The following is a 26,951-nucleotide window of genomic DNA, read 5'->3' as shown; positions in this document are numbered from 1 at the left end:
TAAAGCTCTAGCCACACTGAGACTTTGCACACTTTCTAAACAGCCCTAATCATTCTTGGCTCTTACCCCTTAACATGTGCTATCTCAGCTTCTGAAATGTCTTTCTCCTTCACTGCTGCCTAAAAAAATTCTATTGGATTTTTAAAGACCCACATCAATATCATATCCTATACAAATGTCATCCAACTTCAAGTGGAGTTTTCCTTCCTCCGCGCTCATATACACATAAATACAGCTGTCTGATCAGTTACTGCATGGTAGAGCAATTGTTTGAGCTTTTTTCTTCCTACATGACTGTAACTGCTTAAAGGCAGGGATCCTCCCTAATTCATCTTTGTATCTTTTCTGAGGTTGTGTCTGGCATATAGTAGACACTCAGTTAATGGTTGCAGAAAGAAAAAAAAGATGAATGGATGACCTTCACAAACCATTTAAAAGGGCTTCAGTTCTTTCTATCTGTAGAAGAAGAAGATCAGAACACATGGCCTAAATTCCTTTTAGCTGTAAACTCATAACTCTGTGTTTCCAGGTTACAGTTACCACAAGGCTGATTCCTGAATAAAGTGAAGTAGTAGCATGCTTTTTTAAAAAAAAAGTAGGAATACTTTTGCTATCTTTTTCCTGTATTTAGGTATAACAGAAAAATTCTAAGATTAAAAAGTACCTCTGAATGACAGGCAGCTTGCTGCTGAACTAATGATTCCTGGTTTTGTTTAGTACGAAGAGAAAGAATTGCATCTGCATGAATTTTTCTATAGGACATCCCAGTCACTTGTCCTTCACTGGGAGGATCATCTTCCTAAAAAAAAATAAAGGTAATTACTATAATAAAGAAAAAATTAATCTATCAAATGATTACATTCCTCATAATTTATGATGAATAAAACTTAACAGTCATCAGCATTCCTGTCATGGCTCAGTGGTTAACAAATCCGAATCCGACTAGGAACCATGAGGTTTCGGGTTCAACCCCTGGCCTTGCTCAGTGGGTTAAGGATCCGGCGTTACTGTGAGCTAAGCTGTAGGCCATAGACGTGGCTTGGATCCCGAGTTGCTGTGGCTGTGGTATAGGCCAGTGGCTACAGCTCTGATTAGACCCCTAGCCCAGTAATCTCCGTATGCCGAGGGTGCGGTCCTAAAAAGACCAAAAAAAAAAAAAAAAAACAAAACTTAACAGTCATCATGAAAATGGTCACATTAGCACTTTACAGAAAGAAGATGAACACTTTATTTTCATTTAGTTCTCTTTTCCATTCGACTATACTAAAAATCCTTTGTGTTTGCCTCAATATAAACAACAGTATAAAATAATTTGGTTATATTTTGCCTGGAAATTTATTATAAAAGCTTATGAAAATTGGACCCACTGTTCCATGCAATTGAGTTTCAATGATTCATAAATGTTTTTCTAGTGTCATCAAGTTTTCCGCTCACACGATTTCTTGCTTTGTGTTTATGCAGTGTACAAAGCGGCACCACAGTGTGGCAATGGGGGCAAAGCGCTGTAGCAGTGATGCAACCTGGACCACAGACAAAAATGAAAACTGCAGAAACATGTGGTGGCACCTAAAGACCTTTAATTGTCACTTTGCCTTTGTGCTGACCTCCAGTATTTGCTAAGGAGCAGATACTGAAAGCCCTCACCAGAAGATCCAGCTTAGCGACTTAAAATAGACCAGTCCAAAAATGAAGGATAGTGTGGGCCTCAGAGCCAGAAAACTGGATGTCCTTATAAATACAAGTCTTAACATGATATTATTTTTTTAATTTTTATTTTATTTTTTGTCTTTTTGCCTCTTCTTGGGCTACACCTGTGGCATATGTAGGTTCCCAGGCTAGGGGTCTAATCGGAGCTGTAGCTGCCAGCCTATGCCACAGCCATAGCAATGCCAGATCCAAGCCGTGTCTCCAACCTACACCACAGCTCACAGCAATGCTGGATCCTTAACTCACTGAGCAAGGCCAGGGATCAAACCCATGACCTCATGGTTCCTAGTCGGATTCGTTAACCACTGAGCCATGACATAAACTCCTTAACATGATTTTAAATTCCATTAATAATATTTTTACTTAAGTATCTCATGTTTAACAAAATAAAGTTTATTAACTCTGGAGTACAAGTCTTCATTCCCCAGCTGTATATAGAGAAATGCCTACTGGTCCACTTAAAAGTTATTCTATTTTTCAAGATTACACATCTGCATGTGACTTTATCATGAATTCGTAGCATATCTGAGGGAGGCTTAGCAAAAATACCAATATTAAAGTTTAGTTTCAAATGAAGAAAAAGAAAGATGTTATCATTTAGTCCTGGTTCAGTTTAGCTGTTTACTCTAAATAAATGTGCTTTGGCACCATGATAAAGTTCTAACGATGGATAAAAATGCCATAATGAGGAGTTCCCATCATGGCTCAGTGGAAACAAACCAGACTAGTATCCATGTGGACACAGGTTTGATCACTGGCCTCGCTCAAGGGGTTAAGGATCTGGCATTGCTGTGGTGTAGGTCACAGATGTGGCTCGGATCTAGCATTGATGTGGCTGCGGTGCAGGTCAGCAACTACAGCTCCAATTTTACCCCTAGCCTGGGAACTTCCATATGCTCCAGGTTCGGCCCTAAAAAGAAAAAAAAAAAAAAAGCCATGACATATTAAGTAGGCCAAATGTTAGTGTAATAAAGACTTCTCATTTATGCTTCCCCCATATTATTTTATAAAAATGGTTTCTACCCTCTTTATAACAGACTCAATCAATTACTTGGCACAAATAATTACTGTTAGAAAAGTAACCGCTCCATTAAAATCCTATCAAAACTCTCCTTCATTAATTAGCTCATCTTTCTACACATAATAAAGCAAATTTTTTTAACAAATTTTATTACTTGAATATACAAACCTCCACACTTGGCATCTGTACACCATTGTGTCTTTAATAGCATAAATTGACACCTAGCCTTCAAAGCTTTCGGATTTGACAAGTGTCTGCCACACATACCCAGGCCCTTGCAACTCAAGCTTTAGGATTCATACAGCCCTTATTAGAGCTCAAAATTTATAGTTATTAGCTTAAGCTGATAGCTTAAAATGAGAGGCAAAAGTATCATGTATCTGTATAAAAAGTGTTGTGAACATGTTACTACATAGCTATATGGCAAAAACAAGTCATTTAACATTATTCAGTTCAAAGTAAAATGAAGAGCAGTCACATTTTTTTTTTCTTTTCAGGGCTGCACCCATGGCATATGGAAGTTTCCAGGCTAGGGGTAGAGCTGTAGCTGCAGCTGCTAACCTACGCCACAGCCACAGCAACATGGGATCTGAGCTGCGTCTGTGACCTACACCACAGATCATGGCAATGCCAGATCCCCGACCCAGTGAGCAAGGCTAGGGATCAAACTCGAATCCTCTTGGATACTAGTCGGATTTGTTTCCACTGCACCGCAGCGGGAACTCCCACATATTTTTAACAAAGGATCAATCATATCAGAAGCCCTGGAAGCTATTTCAAAATATTCAGATCTAGGCTTCTAACCTATACACACACATAAAAAATCCTCATGACCTACTGAATCAATATATCAGAGGGTGGGCCAGGACGCATATCTTTTGAAAATTCCACTGGTGAATTTAATACACTGTTGTAGTTTACATCACTTAAATAGGTTGCTTTAAAGAAATTTCTTACATTACAGTTGTAAGGAGAAAGAAGGACATGTTTCAAAAATATACTAATCTTTCTGTCATCATCATGATCATATATAATGATGCAAGTGGGAAGATAAAAAGGCATCTAGAGGAGTTCCTATCGTGGCGCAGCGGAAATGAATCCAACTAAGAACCATGATGTTGCTGCTTCGATCCCCAGCCTTGTTCAGTGGGTTAAGGATGCAGCGTTGCCATGAGCTGTGGTGTAAGTCGAAGACCTGGCTCGGATCCCGCATTGCTGTGGCTGTAGTATAGGCCAGCTGCTGTAGCTCTGATTAGACCCTTAGCCTGGGAACTTCCATATGCTGCGTCTACAGCCCTAAAAAGCAAAAAAAAAAAAAAAAAAAAAGCAGCTAGACTTCTACTTCTAGTCAGGATGTAGTAATAAGGACCAGATATGCCCAACCCCTTAAACAGCAAAAAAATGGACACAGCATGTGAAAAACTGCATTCCGAGGTATGGAGCATCAGGTAACAAAAGACTGTTTTCCGTTTCCTGAGAGACGGAAAACAAATCAGGAGAACCCTATGCTCCAACCGGTTGCCTGTGAGAGTTTCCAGGCAGTGACACAGGAGGGAAAGCCTAAGCAGGGCTCAGTGGACCCCTGACCTGAGAAGCTGGAGCTGAAACTCCAGGGAGGCAAAGATAGCTAGAGTTCCTAAAACAAACAGAAAAGTGAAAGCTGCAGAGGGAGTAAACTCTGGAGATCTAAAGAAGACCCCTTGGAGTTCCTGTCGTGGCTCAGTGGTTAACAAGTCTGACTAGGAACCATGAGGTTGCAGGTTCAATCCATGGCCTCGCACAGTGGGTTGTCCATCCGGTGTTGCTGTGAGCTGTGGTGTAGGTCGCAGGTGAGGCTCAGATCCCACGTTGCTGTGGCTCTGGCGTAGGCTGGTGGCTACAGCTCCAATTAGACCCCTAGCCTGGGAACCTCCATATGCCACGTGTGTGGCCCTAAAAAGACAAAAAGACAAAATAAATAAATAAATAAAGAAGACTCCTTTAGGTGTTAAGCTGAGTACTGATCAGCAGACGCATCTGAGACGATTACAGGAAGCTGGAGGAACAAGCACCTGAGAAGGGACTGGGTAAAACAGTGCCTGATGCTCACACAGAGCCTAGATAATGGTTGGCCCACTAACCAGGCTGGGAAACCTTATTAATGAGGCCCTGGATGGAGTACATAGAAGGGTCTTCTCTCCATAGTACTGTTCTAGTCTTGCCTAACAAACCTTAAAAACAAGTCAAAAGGGTAAAACTGTCTCTAAGTACTTAACTGAGCAAAGCTTAAAAATATTTATAGTAATATAAAACATAGCTAGGAAAAGTCTACAATTTTGAGAGGTCAAATTAGATAGTTTTTCTCAAAGATTAACATATAACTACCATATTATCCATCTATTCAACTCCTAAGTATTTTCCAGAGAAAAATGAAAGCATATATCCATTCAAAGACTTGTACACAAATGCTTACAGCAGTTTTATTTCTTTTTTTTCTTTTTCTTTTTTTGTCTTTTCTAGGGCCACACTGGAGGCATATGTAGGTTCCCAGGCCAGGGGTCTGAATCAGAGCTGTAGCTGCCGGCCTACACCATAGCCACAGCAATGCCAGATCCGAGCTGCGTTCTCAACCTACACCACAGCTCACAGCAATGCTGGATACTTAACCCACTGAGCCAGGCCAGGGATCAAACCCACAACCTCAGGGTTCCTAGTCAGATTTGTTAACCATTGAGCCACGACGGGAACTAGCGGCTTTATTTCTAATAGCTCCAAACTGGAATAAACCCAAATGTCCATCAACAGGTGAATGGACAAACAGTGGTACATCCATACAGTAGAATACTACTCAGCAATAAAAAAGGAAGGAACCACGACACAAACTATAACAGACAAATCTCAAAGTAATTACACTGAATTAAAGCAATTAGGCAAAAAAAAAGGAATACATGCCACATGATTCCATTCATATAAATCTAAAAAATGCAAACTAATCTACAGTAACAGAAAGTAGATAAGTGATTGCTGGAGAGGTATGGGGGATGAGAGGAATAAGAGACAAGAAGGAGGGATTATAAAAGGCCTGAAGAAACTTTTGGGAGTGGATACAGAATATGTTCATTACATTAGTTGTGGTAATGACTTTACAGATATATGCATATGTCAAAAATTATCAAATAAGATTTTTTTTAACAGCAACAATAATAGCAGTGTTTAGCAAAGGCTATGGATAATTGCAGACCAAGTTGAGTAGAGCCACCTTTTCTTGCCTAGGTTGTTTGAAAATATAAAAAAAGTGAAGATTTCCATGCTGTACAGCAGGAAAAATAAATAAATAAATAAATAAATAAATAAATAAATAAAGATTTCTATTCCTTAGCTTTCAAAAGAAAACTCCTATTATAATTTCTGTATGATATTTATATATATATATAATGTATTATATATGTTAAAATATGTAATATTTTTAAACATCAATTTTTTTCTCCATAAAGTTAGATAATAACTAGGAAGAGGTATTACTATAAGTAGGACTCCTGGGTCCTACTTCAGTATTTTTTAAAGCCACTAAGTTCAATTATTTTTTAGCATAAGAATTATAATTATGGTTGGGGAAAATTTTTTAAATGTATTATAAGACAGTTGGTTTTCAACAGTGAAGGTCCCACCTGAAACGTTGTAAAACCAACATATCCAGGTAACAATTTTCACTGAATTAGATTTTCATTACCTAATTATATCAACTGCATTTTTCAACTGCTAGAGCCACAGAGGTTAATAATAATTATCTATTAATTCCCACAATTATGATAATAAAATGTGCAAATGTGATAAGATGTGCAAGAAACCTTAAATTCCTTCACAGATATTTTATTAAATTTTATGGGAAAACATCTGGGGTTAATAGATGCAAACTATTGCCTTTGGAATGGATTAACAATGAGATCCTGCTGTGTAGCACTAGGAACTACATCTAGTCACTTATGATGGAGCATGATAATGTGAGAAAAAGATGTATACATGTATATGTAACTGGGTCACCATGCTGTACAGTAGAAAAAAAAATAATGTATTAGGAAAATAAAAAAAAATAAATAAAACTTAAGCATGGAGAGACGCAAAAAAAAAAAAAAAAATTTATGGGAGTTCCCATTGTGGCTCAGCGGAAATGAATCCGACTAGGAACCACAAGGTTGTGGGTTCAATCCCTGGTCTTGCTCAGTGGGTTAAGGACTGGCGTTGCCGTGAGCCATGGTATAGGTCGTGACGCAGCTTGGATCCTGCGTTGCGTGACTGTGGCATAGGCCAGCAGCTGTAGCTCTGATTCAACCCCAGTCTGGGAACTTCTATATGCCGCAGGTTCGGCCCTAAAAAGAAAAAAAGAAGAGAAAATTTTATGACTATTAATTCAAATATTTGAGAAAAAACCCTAATTGGTGGCAAGAAGTTCATCAAGATATTCTTCATGTCAGAATTCAATGTGAAGTCAATCATTTCTTACCATTTCAAGAGCATCCTGCAGAGTACTGGATAAGCTATCATTTAGGTTTGTCATATACAATCCTTCATCTCCTAAAACTAGAAATTAAAATACAAAAATTTATAAAAAAGAAGAAATAAATTTAGCAAATAATCTGACCATAAAGCCATAGAACATGACTTTCAAATTTATACAATAAAATACTGGCAAAGCTCACATATCTTCATATGCTATTCAATTTCACCAGTTGTTTTTGAAGTACATTTTATAACAAAGGTGAGATTTTTGTTTCACTCACCAGCTTGTGAGAAATTAGAAAGAGCTATAAACACCAACCATAACCATGAAATTGAAAAAGAGGTACTCCTATATACTACAGATACAATTAAAAACTGATTAAAATTTAAAATTGAGTCATCTTTAGGAGAGCATGTTTGCAATGTATTGCTATTTTAAAAGTGCATACTCTGACTCAACAATTCCACTTCTAGGCATGTACTCTATGAAAGTTATCAGTTAGGAGTTCCCGCCATGGCAGAGCAGAAACGAATCTGACTAGGAACCATGAGGTTACAGGTTCCATCCCTGGCCTCACTCAGCAGGTTAAGGATCTGGCATTGCTGTAGCTGTGGTGTAGGCTGGCAGCTGTAGCTCTGATTCGACCCCTAGCCTGGGAACCTCCATGTGTCATGAGTGTGGCCCTAAAAAGCAAAAAAAAAAGAAAGTTATCAGTTATATAAGCTCACAAAGATATATACGTGTATGTGTGCATGTGCACACGCCCATACACGCAAGGATGGTCAGCAGAGAGTTATGTACAGTTTGAAAATACTGAAGACAACCTAAATGCCTATCACTATGGCACTGTTTTTACAGTCTACCCAGGTACTGAAAAAAAGAGGTAGGACTGTATGTATTGATACAGAAAAATGTCCACAACATATTTAAGGTTAAAAAATTCAAGTTTCAAAACCATATGTATTGTATGACCCTATTTTTAAAGGTAAAAATATATACACATACAAATATATTTAGGTATCTATATATGCACGGAAAAAAAAGACTAGAAGGGTATACCCCAAACTATTAAGAGTAACATTATTTCTAGAGATTTATAGAGATTTATAGGGGATATTTCTGAGGTTAAGGCCTAGGAAAGTTAATTTGCACAGAGTTCATCTTCTTTCTATTATACCATGTTAAATCTTGAAAATTTAAGTAAAAACATATTAGAAGAGAATTACGTAGGAATTATGATAATCTAACCAGTAAAATCAATTGAGGCATGTTAACTTACTCTTAGGAACCACTTTTTGACCACAGTTCAATAAAATCTCTCCTTCAGAGAGGAGTCTATCTATAGGTTCAGTTTCCGTGACAGTGATGCTAAAGGTGCTCTCCGTTGTTGATGAATCCAAACTTGGCATCTGTGTGGGGGCAGGAGCCTTAGTGCCAGTGGGAAGCGCCATAACGGGAACTGGCTCTGGAGGTGGAGGCTGAACAGGGACACCCATGCTCTCAGGTTCTTCATCCTTGGCCACAGACATTACACTAAGAAAAAGACATATTTTGAACTTATTAGGTCAGTGAAGGCCTATATTAATTTTTATATAAAATAGATTCATGGAGTTCCCATCGTGGCGCAATGGTTAACGAATCCGACTAGGAACTATGAGGTTGCGGGTTCGGTCCCTGCCCTTGCTCAGTGGGTTAACGATCCGGCGTTGCCGTGAGCTGTGGTGTAGGTCGCAGACACGGCTCGGATCCTGCGTTGCTGTGGCTCTGGAGTAGGCCGGGGGCTACAGCTCCGATTCGACCCCTAGCCTAGGAACCTCCATATGCCGCGGGAGTGGCCCAAAGAAATAGCAAAATGACAAAAAAAAAATTAAAAATAAAAATAGATTCAAAGTACTACATTTCCTTTAGACATATTTCTATACTGATATATAAATTTATATATTTCTATAATATGCCCCATATAATTAACCAATAAGACATTTTTCCAAAATTATCTTCATGTTTTAATCACAGAGCATCTTGAAAGTTCTACCATCCCTAAAATAAATCCACATGGGGATCTTTGACCACATAAAAGTTAACTGATCACAGTAAATGAAGATTCACAGCGGGGGGAAAAATCATCTTCTAATTTTATTAAAAACATCATAGAGAATTCCAAGGTGACCTAGCAGTTAAGGATTCGCTATTGTCACAGCTGTGGTTCAGGTTCAATCCCTGGCCTGGAAACTTCTGCACACCGCAGGTGCGGTCAAAAAAAAACAACAAACCCAAAAACAATGTTAGAGATATCTTCATCTTAATGTTTCCCAAAAAAAGTTTTGTTTTAAAAAGAGAGAACTAAAGGTATAAATAAACTTGGTAAAATTTTTTTAATTTAAAATTTATGAAGTTTATTCCAACTAAAGTATAGAATAGCTTGTGGTTTATGAACCTTCGTTTGTCATTTCTGATTTTTCAATGGGTCACGTAAGTCAACCGAAGATGAAATGTACAGTTACTAAGAGTGAATGTGGAGTTCCTGTCGTGGCGCAGTGGTTAACAAATCCGACTAGGAACCATGAGGTTGCGGGTTCGGTCCCTGCCCTTGCTCAGTGGGTTAACGATCCGGCGTTGCCGTGAGCTGTGGTGTAGGTTGCAGACGCGGCTCGGATCCTGCGTTGCTGTGGCTCTGGCGTAGGCCGGTGGCTGCAGCTCCAATTAGACCCCTAGCCTGGGAACCTCCATATGCCTCGGGAGCGGCCCAAGAAATAGCAACAACAACAACAACAAAAAAGACAAAAAAAAAAGAGTGAATGTATTATCATTTACATAGCTCTCGGATGAAGCTCTTCTTGAAGAGAGCTGGGATTCTCTTCTTCCAGTGGCAGGTCTCTGTCACCCCATGGCTTGGGCAGCTCAGGGCTTGATATCTTCAACTGATCAATGGAAGTCTCTGACAAAGTTGGGGTAAGAACTGCTGCAGGAGGAGGGGTAGTCGCTGGGGTAACTGCTGGGGTATTAACGAGTGTGATGCCAGGCATATCATTTCCTAAAGGTGTTTTTTAAAAGAAAAAAAGTCAGTAAGAAGTCCACAGGAAGGCAAGATAAGTTGTTTTATTTATCCCTTAACATTTTGGCATACAAATAATGGCAATAATAACTAATAATAATGATGATGGCCATTGATGGGAACATTTCCAAATTAACTTAGTAAAGTACAAGAAAATAATCTTGAAAAGATTTATCACTTTCAACATCACCATGAACTTGAAAAGTCTAAATGTCTACTAGATTATATACTTTTAAAAAGTGGCAACCGGAGTTCCCGTCGTGGTGCAGTGGTTAATGAATCCAACTAGGAACTATGAGGTTGTGGGTTCAGTCCCTGCCCTTGCTCAGTGGGTTAACGATCAGGCGTTGCCGTGAGCTGTGGTGTAGGTCGCAGACGCAGCTCGGATCCCGCGTTGCTGTGGCTCTGGCGTAGGCCTGCGGCTACAGCTCCAATTAGACCCCTAGCCTGGGAACCTCCATATGCTGTGGGAGCGGCCCAAGAAATGGCAAAAAGACAAAATAAATAAATAAATAAATAAATAAAAGTGGCAACCAATTGCTTAGTTTGCTTTCAAGAAAAAATGATTTACTAAAAACTAGTAAGCAACAGGTATGTGTATATTAATCACATCTTATAAAACAAGCCATGATATTGTATTTAAAAGTTGCAAAGCATCTTATAAAACAAGCCATGATATTGTATTTAAAAGTTGCTAAAATTAAAACTGAGTTAGAGAAATAAGGTTTCTACCTTCTTCAGCAAATATTTCTTTCACGGGTAAAGCTACATCATGATCTGAAACACAGGGAGAAGAATCTGGAGTCTTTACCAACACACACTCCTTAGGAAGTGGTGAAGGTGAGCGAGGAGGAGTTGGCTGTGGGGTAGGCAACGGGGGTACATGCTCTTGCCTAAAACAAATAAAACAAGATAAATGGCACTTATAATCTCCAAATAAAGGTAATTTAAAAAATAAAATGATGTTATTCAGGGTTGCCTAAAATTCAAATGGATTAATATGGGGAAAATGGAGCACTCGAGATCCTGGATCTTAAACTTCTGGCCACTAGACTAAAGACCAGCCTGCAGAAAGCCTCAGGCAATTGAAACAGCTCTGCCTCTGAACGAGGCCCCTAAGAAATCTAAGCCTCCCTTATCTAATTTAGAGAGGAAGATTAAACAGACACAGCTGAAGATCAAATCCAAACACAAGCTGGGTAGACCATGTAACAGAAAGAAAGCATTTTATAATTGACCAGATATCAAAAATTAGCCTTTTAGTACAAAAGAACAAAGTTTATGAAAAGCAATGAAAGGATAAGAAAAAGTAGGGGAAATGAAGACAATGTGGAGATAGAAGGTACTAGAGAAGAAATAAATGAATAAAGTCAATCTAAATAGGTAACTCGAATGATTACAAATTCAAAAGGATGATAATGATCCTACCCATGTCCTATCTACCTAGTTCCCTTACAGAATTATCAAATATAATCCTAAATCATTTCTTTTATTATGCCTAAAATATTCTACTTTTTAATGTTATATAATTTTTAAAGGTCATACTTAGTTTACAGTAACTACAAAATACTGGCTATATTCCCACTTAAAATTTTTTATGTTTATTTTATTTTATTTTATTTAAATATAGTTGGTTTACAATGTTTTACTATAGTTTAAGGTGTATAGAAAAGTGATTCAGTTATACTATACTCACATATAAAAATATATATACTTATATACACATACCTATATATACTTTTACATATATATGTATATTTATATATACTTATACATAAGCATACCTATATATATATATATATTTATAAGTATTTATAAGTCTATTTTATATATGTAGTTTGTATCTGCTAATTCCAAACTCCTACTTTATCCTTTCCCTGCCTTTCCCCTTTGGCAACCATGAGTTTTCTGTGACTCTGTTTCATTTCAATAAGTTCATTTTTATCATTTTTTAGATTCCACATATAAATGATATCATGATAAATATGGTATCATTGATATATGATAAACATGATAAATATTATATGATATTTATCTTTGTCTGACTTACTTCACTTAGTATGATAATCTTTAGTTCCATCCATATCGCTGCAAATGGCAAAATTTCATCCTTTTTTATAGCTGGGTAATATTCCATTATAGATAATGAAATATACACTCAACACATTTTCCTTATCCATTCATCTGTTGATAGACACTTAGGTTGCTTCCATATCTTTGCAATTATAAATAAAGATGCTATGAACACTGGAGTGCATGTATCTTTTCAAATTAGTGTTTTTGGGGTTTTTTGATATACACCAAGGATAGGAATTCCTGGGTCATATGGTAGTTCTATTTTTAGTTTTGAGACTTAAGTCATTTCACATATGTATAGGTTATCTATGGCATAAATTCCCAGAAGTGGAACTGCTTGGTTAATGGGCTAATTGCATTCTTATTTTTTTCAAACCTATTATGACTGCTCACTTTGAGTTATTTTGTTTTGTTTTGTTTGCTTTTTAGGGCCAAAACCGAGGCATATGGAGGTTCCCAGGCTAGGGGTCGAATCGGAGCTACACTACAGCCACAACAACGCCAGATTCGAGCCACATCTGCGAACTACACCACAGCTCACAGCAACGCCAGATCCTTAATTCACTGAGCAAGGCCAGGGATCAAACCCACAACCTCATGGTTCCTAGTTGGATTCATTTCCGCTGTGCCACGATGGGAAGTCCACTAATTGCATTCTTAATTTGAATACAAATTTCCCTCTACAAGGTTGTATTATTTTACACTAACATCAGAAAGTATGAGAATTCTCATTTCTCAAAGGTTTGCTGAATAATGGCATTAATCAAGCTTTTAAGGCTTTACCAATAAGATCTGTAAAAAAGGAATTTCAGTGATTTTTTTTTTTTTTATTATCAGTGAGACTGACCACCTTATTTTGTATGTATGTGGGCCAACTGTATTTCCTTTTCATGTGTGAACTCTCTGGACATGTCTCTTGCCTACTTTTCTATTTGTCTTTTTCTTCTCTAAAACATTTTTACAGTAGGATGATTAGCCTTTACTCTGTAGTATGAGTTGCAAATTGATATACAAATTAAAAATCATTAAGTATATCGGAAATTCTACAGAACTGCTTAATAAATAACATATTGTCAGCTTTGTTTTTTAATTTTTTTCTTTTTTTAAAGAACCACACCATGGCATATGGAAGTCCCCAGGCTAGGGGTTAAATCAGAGCTGTAGCTGCAGCCTACTGCACAGCCACAACAATGCCAGATCCTCAACTCACTGAGCAAGGCCAGGGATCAAACCCACAACCTCATGATTCCTAGTCAGATTCATTAACCCCTGAGCCACAACAGGAACTCCCAGGTTATTTTTTTAAATGAAAGAAATACACCATATGTTTTTTCCTTCTTGACTCCATAAAGCTATAGCATAAGAGTGCTATTTTCAAATATAAGGCTTCTGACTCAACATCATGATAGGAATTAAAGGTATTCTACTAGTCTTAAATGGGTAATAATGAAACAATAGTATTGAGTATTTACCAAGTTCCAGGCACTGGATTAAGCTCTTTCGTATATTATCTCATTGAATCTTTCACAAAACCTTATGTGATGGCTCACAAGATACTGTATCTCAAAGATGTCAATTCTCCCAAAATTAAACCAATCAAGATGGAATTAACTTCCAAAAAATCCCCAACAAAATATTTTATAGAACTTGAAAACTAACTTTAAAATATATCTTAGGCGTTCCCATCATGGCTCAGCAGAAAACGAATCTGAGTAGCACCCATGAGGACGCAGATTCCATCCCTGGCCTTGCTCAGTGGGTTAAGGATCCGGCATTGCTGTGAGTTGTGGTATAGATCACAGATGTGGCTCAGATCTGGTATTGCTGTGGCTGTGGTTTAGGCTAGTGTCTACAGCTCTGATTTAACCCTTAGCCTGGGAATCTCCATGTGCTGCGGGTGCAGCCCTAAAGAGGACTAAACTTAACTAAAATATATTTCAAAGAGCAAAGGTTAAAAAAAAGCCATGACAATTCTGCAGATAAGGATAAAGGATCTAGCACTGCCAAAAGCTGCAGTGTAGGATGCAAATGCAGCTCGGATTCGACCCCTAGCCTGGGAAACTTCCACATGCCTCAGGTGTGGCCCTAAAAAGAAAAAAAAAAAATCCTGGGTTCCCACTGTGGCACAACAGGATCAGCAGTACCTCTGAAGTGCCAGGATGCAGGTTTGATCCCTCACCCAGCACAGTGGGGTAAAAGATCCAGTGTTGCCAAACCTGTGGCACAGGTCACAACTGTGGCTTGGATCTAATGATCCCTGGCCAGGGAACTCCATATGACGAGGAGCAACAAAAAAAGAAAAACAATAAAAATAAAAGCTATAAGCATATTTTTTGAACAACGGGAAATTCACGTATGGATTCTAGGAGTTCTCGTCATGGCACAGCAGAAATGAACTGACTAGGAACCATGAGGTTTTGCAGGTTCGATCCCTGGCCTCGCTCAGTGGGTTAAGAATCGGTGTTATGGTGAGCTGTGGTGTAGGTTGCAGACGCGGCTCAGATCTGGCAGTTGCTGTGGCTGTGGCGTAGGCCAGCAGCTACAGCTCCAATTAGACCCCTAGCCTGGGAACCTCCATATGCCGCAGGTGCAGCCCTAAAAAAGAAAAAAAATGAATATGGACTCCATATTATATGCTGTTAACACCACTGTTAAAGGGAACATGTCAATATTAGGAAGTGTAACGATTGTATATTGGTTATGTAAGAAAGAATCTTATTCTTAGGAGATCCTGTTAATGATATTTTTTTTCTGCTGATGCTTTCAGAAGTGCCATGATATCTGCAATTTTCAAATGATTTTTAAAGAACATATAATATATAACATGTAAAGACAGATAAAGAAAATGTGCCGAAATGTTATCCATTGGTAAGTATAAGTAAAGCACACACAAATGTTCACTGCATCATACTTTAAATTTTCTATAGGTTTTTACGTTTTTTAAATAAAATGCTGAAGACATTGTTACTAAAATGATAGCTACAAGAAACCAATCTCCACCACAAACTATGATCTATGATCCAACTTAAAATTGGTCTATTTTACTTGTTCTTTAATAAAATTATCAAAAATTCCCCAGGACTCCAAGTCATGAAGGAGAATCACACCTACCGGCAAGTGTGCTGTTGAAACATCCCCAGAAATACTTGTAACAACAGGACCTTGCTTCTTTGCTTCTCCATCACCCAGCATAACAGCAATGGTCTCAGCAAGAGCTTCATTCACAAAATGCCTAATCATGTCTGAATTCACAGGAACCCCGGCATCAACAAAAAGCTGGAGGGCACCACTGCTTGTTCCTTCCACTAAAAAATAAAAGAATTTCAGAATAAGTGTGCAAGAAACGTACCTGTATTCTGAGCCTTAATTCTTAAAATTTTAGAGATGTGAATAATGTATATAAGATGATGTGAGGAGGAATAAAATGAAAATACAAAATCTACTTTAATATTATGAAAGAGAAGATGGTTAAACTCACATAATAAACATCCTCTCTTAACAAACTAAAAAGGGAAGGAGGAAAACACCCGGATGAAAATTTACTTATACATCCTCTTTCCTACCACTACAGAACTGAGTGTTAGAAAGGATTTGCATCTACATTAAATGATTTCATTAAAACAATCCACACCTCTGTAAGTAGGGCACCAGGAAAATATGTGACAGATCTTGGTAAAACACAGAGACACAAGGGCTGTGGGGGCATTTTAGAGAAATGGCAGCTTCTTCATAAATATGCAGACAAACCTTCTTTCCTTCTATTTTCAGATATATCAGTTACTAACTTTACAGGCTAGTCCTCCTCAACTTTTATAGTGGTTTAGGGGCTTGATATCAGCAGCTCTACAGGTATGTTAATTTTCCAAATGAGCTTTACTTTTTACTTGTACGAACATATATAAAATTCAGTAACACTTCCTAAATAGTCTTTGTTAGGCTTAAAGTGGCTAATTTCTAAAGCTCCATGTGGAAAACATGAAAGCAGTGATCCATACAACTTTATGGAGATGTGACCTCTTCAAAAGTATTCCTTAACTAGTACAACTATAGCAGCATCATTCACATTCCCCTAAAAGGTGGGTACGGGTGTCTTGGAATCACCTGCTGAGAGATAAGTAACAACGATTTGCTTTGGAGCTACCAAAGCAAAGACCATCACGATCCCAAATTTATATTCAATAGTACATGTCAATATGTCTCCTTTTTAGTTCCCATAATTCATTGTTTAGGCATGACTAAAAATCAGAACATTTCTGTTATAAAGCCCAAAAGTTCTACCCAGACATAAGCAAAACAAAAGTAAACACACATGCTTTTAAAGAGAAGAGAACAGGATCTAAATATCTTCTATATTAGATCATCTTTCCTTGAGGCTACAAAGCCTGAATGAGTCTCACTAAAACCACCACCTGACCAATGTGAAGAACTGCTAAGAGGACTATTACTAGCCCTGCTTCGTGCTGGCAGATACTGGCAGAGAGTCCATACACTCCAAAACATGCCATGGAGGTATCTGACCTAGCAATAAGGGAAAAAGCATCTGGCAGTTTGGACAGCATTCATCATAAACCAGACAAATCTTTGGAGACATCTGTTTGTTTCTGTGACTCCTACAGTACTTTCCTACACTGCTCTTGTCTTGGGACTGCTGAATACCACCTCCACAACTAGAATTCTGACCAAAAGCTACAGAGGTCCAACTATTTCTTTCTCCAAGGCACATTTCATGGTCTTTGGTGGTCTTTTTAGCTCCCCATTCTTTTTCTTCTGTTTCATTTTGGCTGATGTTTTCTATCTGTGGCTTTTTCAACAGAGTTTGAAAATTCTCAGAGCAATTATCTGGATGAACTGGTTTTGATTTTCTTTTGGGTTGTATTCCTAGATGCCTTCTTCCAAAAAGTGCCTTCTAAAATAGCAAAATGATTTTATCATTAAAGAAGCACTAATCTTAAAAAAAAAAAAATTCCTAGTAACTTTGTTCATAATTTTATTCCTTCCTTTAAAAATAAGACGATTAAAGAAAACCTGGGATAGTAGCAGTGGAAGAGGCATTTGAATTACACTTAATAGGAAGAATTAGTCAAATGCAACAATAAATTTCACGGAGCCAGGACATAGGATGTGGCTGGGTGTGCTCTGAGGAAGGCCAAAGAAAGTAGAGAAGAACAAGCAATAATAACTCCAAGGCTTTGGAGACTGGGAACTTGGAAAATAGTGATAACATTAACAGAAACAGAAACAAAGGAGGGGCAAGTTTGGCTAGAAAAATGAGCATTTTGGACCCGTCAAGTTTGGTATGCCAGTGGAACATCAAGTAAACTGCATCAACAGGTAAAACTGTAAGTAAAGCCTAGATGGGTCACTCTGGATAACTAATGCCAAGAAGAGACTAAAAAAAAAAAAAAAACAGAAAAGAAATAGGGCAGAACACAGGAACTTGGGGAAAATTTTTATTCAAATTGAATTTTTATTCAATTAATTTTTTTTTCAAAAAAAAAGATAAGTAAATGAAGTCTTCAAGAAATTAAATAAACCCAGACACCTATGGTCAATCTTCAACAAAGGAGGGTAAGAATGTAAAATGAGAAAAAGATAGTCTTTTTGGCAAGTATTGATGGGAAAACTGGACAGTTGCATGTAAATCAATGAAACTGGAACATACCCTCACACCATGCACAAAAATAAACTCAAAATGGCTTGAAGACTTAAATATAAGACAAGACACCATCAAACTCTTAGAAGAGAACACAGGCAAAACATTTTCTGACATCAACTTTACAAATGTTTTCTCAGGTCAGTCTCCCAAGGCAATAGATATTAAAGCAAAAATAAACCAGTGGGACCTAATCAAACTGGCAAGCCTTTGCACAGCAAAGGAAACCATTAAAAAAAAAAAAAAAACTTGTAGAAGGGGAGAAAATAGTTTCAAATGATGCAACTGACAGGGGCTTAATCTCTAAAATATACAAACAACTTATACAACTCAACAGCAAAAAAACCAACAACCCAATTGAAAAATGGCCAAAAGACCTGAATAGACATTTCTCCAAAGATATACAGATGGCCAATAAGCACATGAAAAAATGCTCAACATCACTGATCATTAGAGAAATGCAAATCAAAACTACTACGAGATGCAACCTCATACCAGTCAGAAGGGGCATCATTAATAAGTCAACAAATAACAAATGCTGGAGAAGGTGTGGAGAAAAGGGTACCCTCCTACGCTGTTGGTGGGAATGTAAATTGGTACAACCCCTATGGAAAACAGTATGGAGGTACCTCAGAAAACTCAATTTAGATCTACCATATGATCCAGCAATCCCAATCTTGGGCATATATCTGGACAAAACTTTCCTTGGAAAAGACACATGCACCTGTATGTTCATGGCAACACTATTCACAATAGCCAAGACATGAAACAACCTAAATGTCCATTGACAGATGAATGGATTAAGAAGATGTATATACACACAATGGAATACTACTCAGTCATAAAAAAGAACAAAATAATGGCATTTGCAGCAACATAGATGGACCTAGAGACTCTCATACTAAGTGAAGTAAGTCAGAAAGAGAAAGACAAATACATGATACCACTTATATCTGGAATCTAATATATGGCACAAATGAACCTTTCCACAGAAAAGAAAATCATGGACTTGGAGAACAGACTTGAGGTTGCTAAGGGGGAGGGGAAGGACTGGGAGGGACTGGGAATCTGGGGTTAACAGATGCAAACTATTGCCTTTGGAATGGATAAGCAATGAGATCCTGCTGTATAGCACTGGGAACTATATCTAGTCACTTATGATGGAGCATGATGGAGGATAATGTGAGAAAAAAAATGTATATATGTATGGTAGAAAAACAACAGAACACTGTGAACCAACTACAATGGAAAAACTAAAAATCTTTTTTTAAAAAAGAAATTAAAAAGATAAGTGGACAAACAACAGAATGAATTCTAAGACACCAAAACCAGTAGAACATTTAAGAACTAGAGGCAGTCAATTCTCCATACTATAGCCATATAAGAGAACAAGGATTTGAAAAATAAAAAAGGTTGTCTTTGATAACCAAATGCCATGAGAGAGGAGCTTCATGAGGGAGAGGGAAGAAGAAAGCCAATTCACAAGAACTAAAGAGAAAGTGACCAATGAGAAAATAAAAGCAGTAAATATAGACTCTAATGTCTAGGATTTAGGTTGCTAAGAGGTAGCTTAGGAAGGAAGAAGATTATTCTGGGCTGGAAAGAAGGGAGAAAACAGAAGAATGACACATAAGGAATATAAAAAAAAAGATGGAGAACTTACATTCAATTTTAAGATTTATTTTTATTTTTATTTATTTATTTTTTTTGTCTTTTGTCTTTTTGTTGTTGTTGTTGTTGTTGTTGCTGCTATTTCTTCGGCCGCTCCCACGGCATATGGAGGTTCCCAGGCTAGGGGTCAAATCGGAGCTGTAGCCACCGGCCTACGCCAGAGCCACAGCAACGCGGGATCCGAGCCACGTCTGCAACCTACACCACAGCTCATGGCAACGCCAGATCGTTAACCCACTGAGCAAGGGCAGGGACCGAACCCGCAACCTCATGGTTCCTAGTCGGATTCGTTAACCACTGCGCCACGACGGGAACTCCTAAGATTTATTTTTAAATTATAGTAATTAAGAAATGTAGTATTGGCTCAGTGGGTTAAGGATCCGGCGTTGTCGTGAGCTGTGGTATAGGTCACAGACATGGCTCGGATCCCGCGTTGCTGTGGCTCTGGCGTAGGCCGGTGGCTACAGCTCCAATTAGACCCCTAGCCTGGGAACCTTAATATGCCGCGGGAGCAGCCCTAGAAAAGGCAAAAAGACAAAAAAAAAGGAAAAAAAAGAAAAAGAAATGTGGTATTGGGAGCTCCCATCATGGTGCAGCAGAAACAAATCCGATTAGGAACCATGAGGTTGCTGGTTTGATCCCTGGCCTTGCCCAGTGGGTGAAGAACCCAGCATTGCCATGAGCTGTGGTGTAGGTCGCAGACACAGATCAGATCTTATGCTGCTGTGGCTGTGGCATAGGCTGGCAGCTGTAGCTCCAATTAGAACCCTAGTCTGGGAACCTCCATATGCCTCAGGTATGGCCCTAAAAATAAAAAAATTAAAAAAAAAAAAAAAGAAATGTGGTATTGGTGTAAAGATAGACTTGTAGAACAATGGGATCAATAGCAAATCCAGAAAACAGATCCACAAATGTATAGCCAATTGATTTTCAACAAAGGTGTCAAGGCAGTTCAGTAGGAAAAAGGATAATCTTTGCAACAAATACGAGCACAAATGAATAGCCACAGAACAACAACAACAAAAAACGTAAAAACAAAAAACAAAACAAAACTTGATCCTTACTTCACATCATTTATAAAATTTACCTCAAAACATTCCATAGACCTAAATGTACAGTCTAAAACCATAGTCTTGTAGAAGAAAACATAGAAGAAAATCTTAATGATCTGGAGTTAGGCAAAGAGTTCTTAAATAGTATACCCAAGAAACCATAAGCTATAAAAGAAAAATTGATAAAATTGCATCAAAGTTAATCTTTGGTCTTAAAAAGATAATGTTGAAAAAACAAAAAGGTAAGATACAAACCAGGATAACATATCTGCAAAACATATACAATAAAGGACTTGTATCCAGAATAAAGAACTCAGTAACAGTAAGACAACAAACCCCAATTAAAAACTGAGCAAGAGTTTAAAAGATACTTGACCAAAGTAAACATACAAATGGCAAATAAACACATGAAAAATTGCATAACATTATTAGTCACCAGGAAAATGCAAATAAAAACCACAATGAGGTGTCTCCACATGCTTTACAGAATAGCTATAACTGAAAACACTGACAACCCAAGCACTAGTGAGGATGTGTAAATAGCTGGAACTCTTATTCACTGCTGACTGGAATGCAAAACAGAACAGCCACTTTGGAAACATTTAGCAGTCTCTTTTTTTATAGGTATTTTACAATTTTATTTATATGAAGCTATTATATTTAGGACCAGAGGATTTCTTTATTTTTCCAGCAGTCTCTTATAAAACTAAATATCTACTTACCATATGACAAAGAGAAATAAAAAGATTTGTGTAAAAGATCTATTTGCGAATATTCATGGCACTGCTTTATTTATTCACTTATTTTGCTTTTAGGGCTGTACCCACGGCATTTGGAAGTTCCTAGGCTAGGGGTCCAATTGGAGCCAGAGATGCTGGCCACAGCCACAGCAACATGGGATCTGAGCCAGCCTGTGACCTACACCACAGCTCATGGCAATACTTGATGCTTAACCCACTGAGTGAGGCCAGAGATGGAACCCCCATCCTCATGGATACTAGTCAGGTTCATTTCCACTGCACCACATCAGGAACTCCAGAACTGCTTTATCTATAATAGCCAAAAACTAGGACTACAAATGCCCATGAACTGATAAATGGATTAACAAATTATGGTATTTCCATACAATGTATTACTTACTATATGCAACAACATGATTGTCAAAGCATTATGCTAAATAAAGGAAGCCAGAAACAAAAGACTACATATTACATGATAACATATATGTGAAATTCTAGAAAAGGCAAAAATTCAGTGATAGATCAGTGGTTGTTAGGGCCTAGCAGGCACGGAAGGGATTAGAGATCGACTGCAAAGTGCATGAGGAAACTTTTCGGGATGAAGGAAATGTTTCTCTGTATCATGAATGTGTGGCTAATGTGTAGTTGTGTTTAACAAAATTGGTCAAACTGTAGATATAGAACTGGTGGATCTTATGGTAAGTAAATTATACCTCAAAAAACTAATGGAGAAGAAGGGGGAAGAAGAAGGGAGGAGGGAGAGAAGAGAAAGAGGAGAAAGAAGGAGAAAGAATGGTGTGAGCTACAGAAAGAAAGAGGCTTGTCTATCCATTTAGTGAGTACTCTTACTAGGTGTCAAAGGCTAGGCTCTAAAGGAGAAACATCTTTACTTGCGAGTAATTTACAATCTAGTGAGTGAGAATAGATATGCAAACCAATCACAATACAATTTGATAGTTACTATAACAAAGATACACACACCTACACACACAAAGTGTTATAGGATATAATGGAGAGATTTGGGGTGGGAGGGATAGAAGCTGGTAGAATGATCTGAATGTTGCAGTGTGGATAAGGGGGTGAGGGAGAACTAAATTCCACTACAGAGAACTGGGAAATGACACTGAAAGAAAGAGGACTTTTACATTTTGTCAACTGAAGATTATGTGACCTCTAGAATATATGAATCCACAACAACCTGAAGGTGTTGCCTTTTAATAACAAGAAAAGCTAGGAGTTCCCTTTGGCACAGTGGGTTAAGGACCAGGTGTTGTCACTGCAAGAAGCTAGGGTCACGTCTGTGGTGCAGGTTCAGTCCCTGGCCCGGGAACTTCCACATGCTACAGGGAAGGCCAAAGGAAAAAAAAAAAAGAAAAAGAAAAGCAAAAAGATTCCATTTCACTTACCAATGTCAGAAGTTGATGGCTCGCTGGCCTCACTAACTGATACACTGACATTAGCTGTGGCCTGTTGTTGGATTGGAAGGAGCCTAGAAATCATTCTTGACATTATTTCTTGTTCTACCCTGGGGAAAAAGTTAAGGATCCCTAAATTTAGTTGAAATTTATAAATGGTTAGAAATACCACCCTTAAAAAATAACATTATCCATGGACACAAACATTTATAGGTGAAAGCAGTCATCTGAAAGGTGAATCTGGAGAGAAGAAAAAATTCAAATATATATCCTAGCAAAATAAAGCACATGAAACAGAATCACCATGTGGGAGATAGTTTATTAAATCAAATTAAATATTTCAGATCAGTTTAATGAAAAGTTTTAACAGACCTCCTAAATTCAAGATAAGGTTTAGGTCAATGATTACCTGGCATATTACGTGCCTAAAATTCTGGGTTCCCTACTCTGAAAGTGCATATAGAACCCTACAAGATCCAAGCTGGAAAAGAACTCCCTCCACTTCAAGGAAATAAATATATAGCCTACAATACAGGTAGCTTTCCTCTAAAAAGGAAAAGAACATTTATTTTCAAGGTCATTTTTAGGAAGGGGAGGGGAAGAGGAAAAGGAAGGGAAACATGATAGAAGACTGCTTCTGTACATTTCTTTAGAGAAGCTAACAGGCTTCTTAGTTATTATGATACAAGTAACAGACATTCATTGTAGAAAAGCCAGAGCATACACAAAAGTTAAAAAAATAGATAAGGCTCACTCACAATCTCAGATCCAGGAATAAACACAGTTGACAATTTGATATTATTTTTCAACATGCATATTTGATATTAGTTTTCCCCATGCATATTTATTTTTGAGTGAATTCCTCTAAACTGTGGTTGCATCATTAGTATCCTGCTTCATTTATGCACCCGTATGTTATTAATATCTTTCCACATCATTAAATATTCTTCTAAACCCATTCTTGACCACTGTATTAAAATTCAGTTTAACTTATTCCATAACTTCCTCAAGGTTTCTCACAGGTACAAATAGGTATAAAAATAGAGTTCATAAATTTAAATAAGCAACAAACAGAAGAGTGTGCTTGTTTGTAGTAAGTGCTCTAAGTGCTAAGTGTCCTAGGGCCTGGCAGCAGAACTGATTATTTCCTTAGGATAAATTTTGAAAGTGAACCACTTGGATGAAAGAACATGTACATTTTTAAGGCTTCTGTAACTCAACAACAGACAGCCTATATGCAAATATTCAAGGATAGAAACAACTAACTCCAACAGTTAGTTAAGACCCTCAGCATGACATTAGACAGCATGCAGTGATCACTGCAAAGGAAAAACTGAATAAACATTAAGGAGACAAGGAAGATTTTCAACGAAAACTTGATATGTGCTGTTCATACTTGCTAATATAATGCTGCTCATCCCAACACCACTGTAAACTCACCACTGAATTAAGCTATTTTCCAATGTTTCTTTTCTCTGAATTACTTTATCCAGAACATCAGCAGTGGGCTGAACAGTAGAAGCAACCGGTGGAAATGGAGGGCCATTATATTTTGTAGAAACAACTTTAACACTTCTATTAAACTCCAGAATTGGTTCAGAGTATTCTGGAATTTCATCACATTGTTCCTCTTCCTGGTAATAATAAAAACAAAACTATTATATTTATGTATCTCTTCAATACTTACTGCATGCCATGTACAGGCAGGGAAGTGAATTAACCAACACTTCTAAATTAATCAATAGCATTTTCTAAGTAAAGTGGTACCACATTACTTATAACGTACACATTTGCCATATAAATGACATTGAAGAAACCTTAATTACACAATTATTTTGTCTCTTAAAGCCCATATTAATTTTAAAGTCCCAAAACAAACAAGAAATTTGGCTATTCCTACATAAAACAGTCTTAACGTTTCTCTCTAGAAATTTTTTATCATAGTAAAACTAACATTTCCAAGAACCACTACTTACTCTTAGAGAACATATAATTTACATTTAAATATGCAGTTAGGTCATCCTATATTTATTTGTACCATCACATCACGATCAAAAGAATTATTTCTGGAAATTTTAAACTTTTTTATTATGAAAAATATCATACATGTTTAAAAGTAAACAAAATTGTACTCATGCACTTTATCTGTTATACATAAATTTCAAGAATCCCACTTAACCGTTCCCCAGCTTTAACAATTATCAACTCATAATGAACTTTGTGTCTACGCTTCCCCCATTCACTTTTCCCTTTACATACCATTCTGAAATAAACCACAACTACTATATCATTTTATCTATAAATAATCCAATATGTATCCCAAAAAAAGTTACGGCTCTTTAAAAATGTTAACTCAATAATATTCCCCCATTGAAAAATGAAGTCCACAGCTGTTAAATGGCAGAGCAAAGGTACAAACACTTCTCTTTGAACTCCAAATTCTCTGCAATTTGTACAATGTCTCTTTCACTTGTATACTGAACAAAGAGTTGCCTAGGCACTAGGAATATAAAGATAAATAACTGCCTTCAAACATTCATGTGGAGCTCACACTGAGAAGACATACCAGTGAGAAACTAACACTAATATACTGAATATCTCTTAATATTTAAAACAGGGTTTTGGGAGTTCCCGTCGTGGCGCAGTGGTTAACGAATCCGACGAGGAACCATGAGGTTGCGGGTTCAGTCCCTGCCCTTGCTCAGCGGGTTAACGACCCGGCGTTGCCGTGAGCTGTGGTGTAGGTTGCAGATGCGGCTCGGATCCTGCGTTGCTGTGGCTCTGGCGTAGGCCGGTGGCTGCAGCTCCGATTCGACTCCTAGCCTGGGAACCTCCATATGCCGAGGGAGCGGCCCAAGAAATAGCAACACAACAACAACAAAAAAGACAAAAAAATAAAAAATAAAAATAAAACAGGGTTTTATTTTACAATTAACAAAACTGGTCTTAGTTCTGAAAGTCTAATAAACATGAACAAATGTCTTCTTTAAAGTCTCTGACACATCATTACTCAAGTAGTCTTAGGTTCTATGATCTTTTCCTCCCGTCCTTTACATTTTACTTCCTATTTCTGTAACTGTTCCTGTTTATTTCTGTAACTGTTCCTGCTATATGGGCTCTTCCCTTGGATCCTTGGATTTTAGACCCCTCACAACTTTTTTTCTCAATACAAACTAACTGGTGACCTTGCTAATAATCCAGAAATGAAAAGAAAAAATGACAGAATGAAGGACAGATTGGAGACAGGGAAACCAAAGGAAACAAAAAGGAAAAAGGAAGTAGGAAGCAGGAGAAATGAGACACAGGTGGGAAACAGCTAACAATCGTTAAGATTCATGGAGGCAGCTAGGTGATACAGAAGATATTCTGTGGTATAGAATAACAACCTTGTAATTTTAAAATAAATATATAATGAACTGAAAAGTAAAAGGAGGTTTCTTAAAGCAATATAACATAATGGTCAAAAGATACTCAACCATCAGGAACAAGGCAAGGATGTCCCCTTACCATTCCTTTTCAACAGGTACCCGGACATCCTTGACGTAATTAGACAAGAAAAGAAAATTAAAGGTACACAGATTGGGAACGAAGAAGAAAACTGTCTTTGTTTGCAGATAACATGATTGCCTATGTAGAAAATCTGAAAAACTATCAACAAAAAGACTCCTGGAACTAATAAGCGATTATGGTAAGGTTGCAGGACACAAAGTTAACATACAAAGTCTATCACTTTCCTATATACCCACAATGAACAAACGGAATCTAAAGTTAAAAACACAATACCATTTACATTAGCACTCCCCTCCAAATGAAATACTTAGGTATAAATCTAACAAAACATGTACATGATCTATAAAAAGACAACTACAAAATTCTAGTGAATGAAATAAAGAACTAAATAAATGAAGATATAGTCCACATTCATGGAGAGGAAGACCCAATAATGTCAAGATGTCAGTTCTTCCCAAATTGATCTATAGAGTCCAAGTCCAATAAAAATCTCAAGTTACATTACTTATTTTGAAATTTATATGAAGAGGCAAAAGACTCAAATAGCTAAATACAGTACTTAAGTAAAAAGTTAGAG

At 37.4% G+C, this 26,951-nt stretch overlaps 1 protein-coding gene across 1 annotated transcript in view; it reads right to left on the bottom strand.

Moving 5' to 3' along the window:
* The window catches only part of KIAA0586 (KIAA0586 ortholog), a 131,620-nt gene that overhangs the window by 57,498 nt on the left and 47,171 nt on the right, over window positions 1–26,951 (bottom strand). Inside the window, 8 exon segments of the mRNA XM_047767448.1 lie at window positions 665–799; window positions 7,209–7,285; window positions 8,485–8,738; window positions 10,017–10,236; window positions 10,990–11,145; window positions 15,441–15,638; window positions 22,856–22,974; window positions 24,305–24,498. Coding sequence (XP_047623404.1) covers window positions 665–799; window positions 7,209–7,285; window positions 8,485–8,738; window positions 10,017–10,236; window positions 10,990–11,145; window positions 15,441–15,638; window positions 22,856–22,974; window positions 24,305–24,498 — 1,353 coding nt within the window.

Source organism: Phacochoerus africanus, chromosome 2 (genome assembly GCF_016906955.1).
Source record: "Phacochoerus africanus isolate WHEZ1 chromosome 2, ROS_Pafr_v1, whole genome shotgun sequence".
Taxonomy (NCBI): domain Eukaryota; kingdom Metazoa; phylum Chordata; class Mammalia; order Artiodactyla; family Suidae; genus Phacochoerus; species Phacochoerus africanus.
Note: the sequence above shows the minus strand (reverse complement) of the source record. Positions and strands in the feature narration are given on the sequence as shown.